Source organism: Merops nubicus, unplaced genomic scaffold (genome assembly GCF_000691845.1).
Source record: "Merops nubicus isolate BGI_N331 unplaced genomic scaffold, ASM69184v1 scaffold24444, whole genome shotgun sequence".
NCBI lineage: Eukaryota > Metazoa > Chordata > Aves > Coraciiformes > Meropidae > Merops > Merops nubicus.
Window position 1 is genome coordinate 1 of NW_008606579.1, and position 4,070 is coordinate 4,070.

Consider the following 4,070-nt stretch of genomic DNA (forward strand, 5'->3'; position numbering starts at 1 on the left):
GCAGGGGGCCCTGGCCACAAGACACAGCACAGAGAGCTGTGCTGGTGAGCCTTACAGACGTGGCCAACGCAGAAATTTGGGGTTCCTTGTTCCCCAGCACATGGGCACTCAGGATGGGTGCGGGCAGGCTGGGTGCCTGGGGGCTGCCGTTCCTCTGAGGACCTGCTAGAAGCAGCCACACACACCTTCCCCTGCACTCTGCCGGGCCCGGGCGGCACAAGAGGCTGGGACGCTGCCAGCGGTGCAGCAGGGCGGGCTGCAGCGGGGAGGATGTGATTTCATCCGGTTAGAGCTCCCTGCACAGCCGCGCCACCGGGCACTGGGGCAGCGGCGCCGGCGGGGGGCCGTGCCCGCAGCCTCCTTGCCGTGGCTTCACCCCCGGGGAAACCCAACGCCTTTGCAATTGCTCACTGCCCCACAGCGGTGTGATGGAGAAACCTCCGTCCCCGCGGCACGGCTTGAGCCTCATGCTAAACCACCGGTGCTGCCAGCTGGCACAGCAGCAGAGGAGGGTGTCTGGCATAAGGAGGCTGGATTTGGGGAAAGCCATTTCTCTGCCTGTTCCTCCTGTACGCCCCCCACCGTCCCCAGGATTTGGGATGCTGGCCACAGATGCCAAAGGGTTAGTGGCAGCAGAGAAGGTGAAAAGGGCCCTTTGTGCAGCTGAGCCTGGCACCGGTTTTCAGAGAGGCAGAAGGAGAAGCATGGGGCTGTGAGCCGGCGCTCCTCGCCTCTTGTATTGGTTTGGAGGAGTTTGACATGCTGCAGGCTGGGGACAGAGTGAGTGTCCTGACCACAGCACTGGCCTGGGGCTGTGGTGCAAGTCCCTCCAAGGACCCCACAGCTGGGGATGGGGGGGTCTGTGACCCACCCAGTAGACCAGTGTCCTGCCTGGCAGGTACCGGGTTGCCCTGTCCCCACCTCTCAGCCTCAAAATGATGCTTCCCTTTTGCTTTTGTTTTATTCAAAGGCCTGATGCAAACTCCTCTGTCCATGGCCCTATACATCATTTTTTGTCAGCTTTTCCTGCTTTCTTCAGCCTCCTCCAGCAACCAGTGCCTGCTCAGAGCACTCCTGGCAGCTGCAGGGCTTTTGTTAAAACAGCTTCCTCGCTCACCCAGCACCCAGCAAAGCTGATACCAGCCAGAGCTGATAGCTTCATGTTAAATGCTCTTGAAGGCTGGGCAGGATAGCCCCACCTCACCGTAGTACCGTGGCCCCTTTTCCCTGTAAGGAAAGCAACCGGGTAAGTGGTGTGGGACACAGACTAGTCAGGATTAAAAGCAAGAAATACCTCCCACTAGGAATTCAGAGAGAGAGAGAGGTGAGTGCCCTTCAGAAAACCTGTGGGCTGGGCATGGCTTGCAGATTCACTGGGCTTCTCCAGCAGAGAGAGCTGGGGTCAGCCGGGCTCAGATGATGACCTGGTGGCTCACACCCATCTGTACCAACCCAGCCCATTGCAGGAGCTCACAGCAGCCACTGGACCCATCTCTCCTCCAGCTCGTGGCTCAGCATCCTGTGACAGAGCGCATCCTCCTTTCCTGGACTCGGGTGATCAGCTCTGAGTGATCATCTCTGGCTCATCCTTGCTCTCTCCTCCCTCTGTTTCCCTAACAAGCCTGATTGTCTCTAAACTCTTGACTATTCCCCATGGGATCCTTCCATACATGTTTTCTCTGAGCTGTCCTGCCTCCAGCTCTCCCTTTGCTAACCAGTTCAGCTATGCCCTGCTGCTTTCCAGCCTTTGGGCTGCAGCGCTGGATGTAAGATCTGCTGCAAGCCTGCCTTCTCTGCCACAGCCCCACTCTGGTCCTGTCTGCTCCCTGAGTTCCTCAGCCCAGGTTGTCCTCACTGCCACTAGCTGTCAGGAGCCCAAGCACCACCACGGTCCCGGCATCTCCTGCAGCCAATGCCACCTGTGCTACCCCCTTCCAGGGTACCTGCGCAAGGTGCTGAGGAACCATACCACCCACACGTGTGATGGGGAGCAGCTTCTCATCATCTGCCCTCACAAGACCACCATCAGCATCCTCGGTGCCTTCTACGGGCGTCGCGTACCCAGCCCCAACCTCTGCCCCAGCCCTGGAAATGCCTCCCAGGAGAGCACCGAGTGCACATCTGCCACTGCCCACCTGGTAAGGACTGGGGGCCCCAAAGGACCGGGATGAACACCTCTCCTTCCCCAGGCCACTGGGCTGCCAGCTTGGCCTAGGTGGCTGCCAGCAGTGTAGCCTCCCCATGCCCCGAGGGAAGCTGCTGCCATTGGGATTCACCCTTGGGGTCCTTTTCCCAGAGCACTTTTGGGACATAAAGGTGGATGACACCTTCTGTGGTGGGTCCTAGTGTGAGGAAGCCTAGGAGACACTGCCATGTCCTGAGCTGGCATTTGGAGTAATCCCATAGGACACAGCAGGCTTGGAAAAGGCCCTGGCAGCCTAGGCTGGGTCCTAGGAGAAGGGTGCCCAGCAGCAGGGGCCCCAGGACTGGGAAGTGGGATAGAGGCCCAGACAGATGCTGTGCCCAGCCCTGCAGCTGCACCCCCTGGGGTTAACTCAGAGCTCAGCTCTTCCCCAGCCAGAGGCAGCAACAGTCCATGCTCCAGGTCCTGAGCAGCAGATTAACAAAGCAGGCCCAGTGCAGGGCCTGTTGATTGCAGTAGCCACCACAGGGAGAGGGGAGGAAGGCAGGGGCTGGTGGAAGGGAAGGGTCCTCTTCAAAGCTGATGCCTGGCTCCAGTAGCCCTGCAACCTGCTCCATGCTGTAGCTGTGCTCCATTCCTCTTTGGGTTCAGGGGAAAACCCTGTGCCCAATGAGTACATCAAACCTCCATCAGCCCCACACGAGATGTCACAAGCAGCTTGAGGAATGGGGCAGCGTGGAGCTGAGAGGTCTGTCATCCCTTGGCATCCTGCAGCTCTACCCTGGCTGCTGGCTCTCCACACCAGCACGGCTGGCCTCAGCAACCATGGCCTTGGGATGCCCTGGGCCAGACCAGCTGTTGCAGCTGGCAGCAGCTCAGTGCAGACATCGTAGCAGTTACCTGAGAGGGAGCAAGCAGAGAATAATGGTCATTCTGCAAAGCCTCAAGCACATGTCCTTTGCTTTCCAAACTCCTCCAGTTCTCAGTAACTTCAGCCTTAGCTGAATGCTGGTGCCCCATCTCCCAGGGGCTGCACCCAGCCACGACCCCCTCCTGCAGCAGCAGCATCCAGAGCTGGCACTGGCCTTGTCATAGGAGCCTGGTCACTGCCCTTACAGGAGCCCTGCTCAGCCGGGCAATGCTCCTTGCGCCCAGCTCCTGGTCCAGCTCCTCACCTCTACCCACGGCTGAGGACACGCTGCACCCTCCAGCTGCAGTGGGTGAGATGGGCAACGTGCCAGGCTGGGGGGGCACAGCACCCCCAAACTGTACCCGCTTCTCCCTGCGGGTCAAAGAGCTCTGACAAACCCAGAGCAGGTGGGATGTGGTGGGGGCCAGCAAGAGGGTCCCTCAGTGAGGACAGGGCTTCATGGGCTAATTTTCTCTTCCTTGCTCCTTGCTAGGGCCGGGGCAAAACTGCAGCAAACCCAGCTGAGTGCAGCTGCCCGTGGGGAAGGGAAACGGGGAGCAAGAGAAAAGGAACAGGAGCTGGAGTGCCAGTTCTGTGCCCTGGGAGCCTGCGAGGCTTTGCCAGTGGTCCTGCAGGTGGCAGGTCCCCTCCTGGCATCCCGCACGTCCCAGGAGCTCCGGGAGCCCCACGCCAGATCATGCTGGTGTGGCACCAAGCTGGGGCACAAACCACCCCGCGAGCACAGGGCAGGGTCCCCAAGTTGTGTGCCTCGGTCTCCTTCGGGGGGGCGGCACCAGTGTGTGGCCCCCGAGCGGCGGGGCTGTGATGGCACCAGCACTGGCACAGGCACAGGCAGTGGCACTGGCACTGGCACAGGCACTGGCACAGGCACAGGCACAGGCACAGGTAGTGGCACAGGCACAGGCAGTGGCACAGGCACAGGCACAGGCACAGGCAGTGGCAGGGATACTGGCCAAGGCACTGGCACCGGGACAGGCACAGGCCGCGGGACCGCGG

General features: G+C 60.6%; 1 protein-coding gene across 1 annotated transcript in view; it reads left to right on the forward strand.

The window, feature by feature from the left end:
* Window positions 1-1,938: 1,938 nt before the first annotated feature.
* The window catches only part of LOC103772372 (protein eva-1 homolog C-like), a gene marked incomplete at its 5' end in the record, with an annotated part of 4,958 nt that continues 2,826 nt past the window's right edge, over window positions 1,939-4,070 (forward strand). Inside the window, one exon of the mRNA XM_008939703.1 lies at window positions 1,939-2,138. Coding sequence (XP_008937951.1) covers window positions 1,939-2,138 — 200 coding nt within the window. The remainder of the gene's footprint in view (window positions 2,139-4,070) is intronic.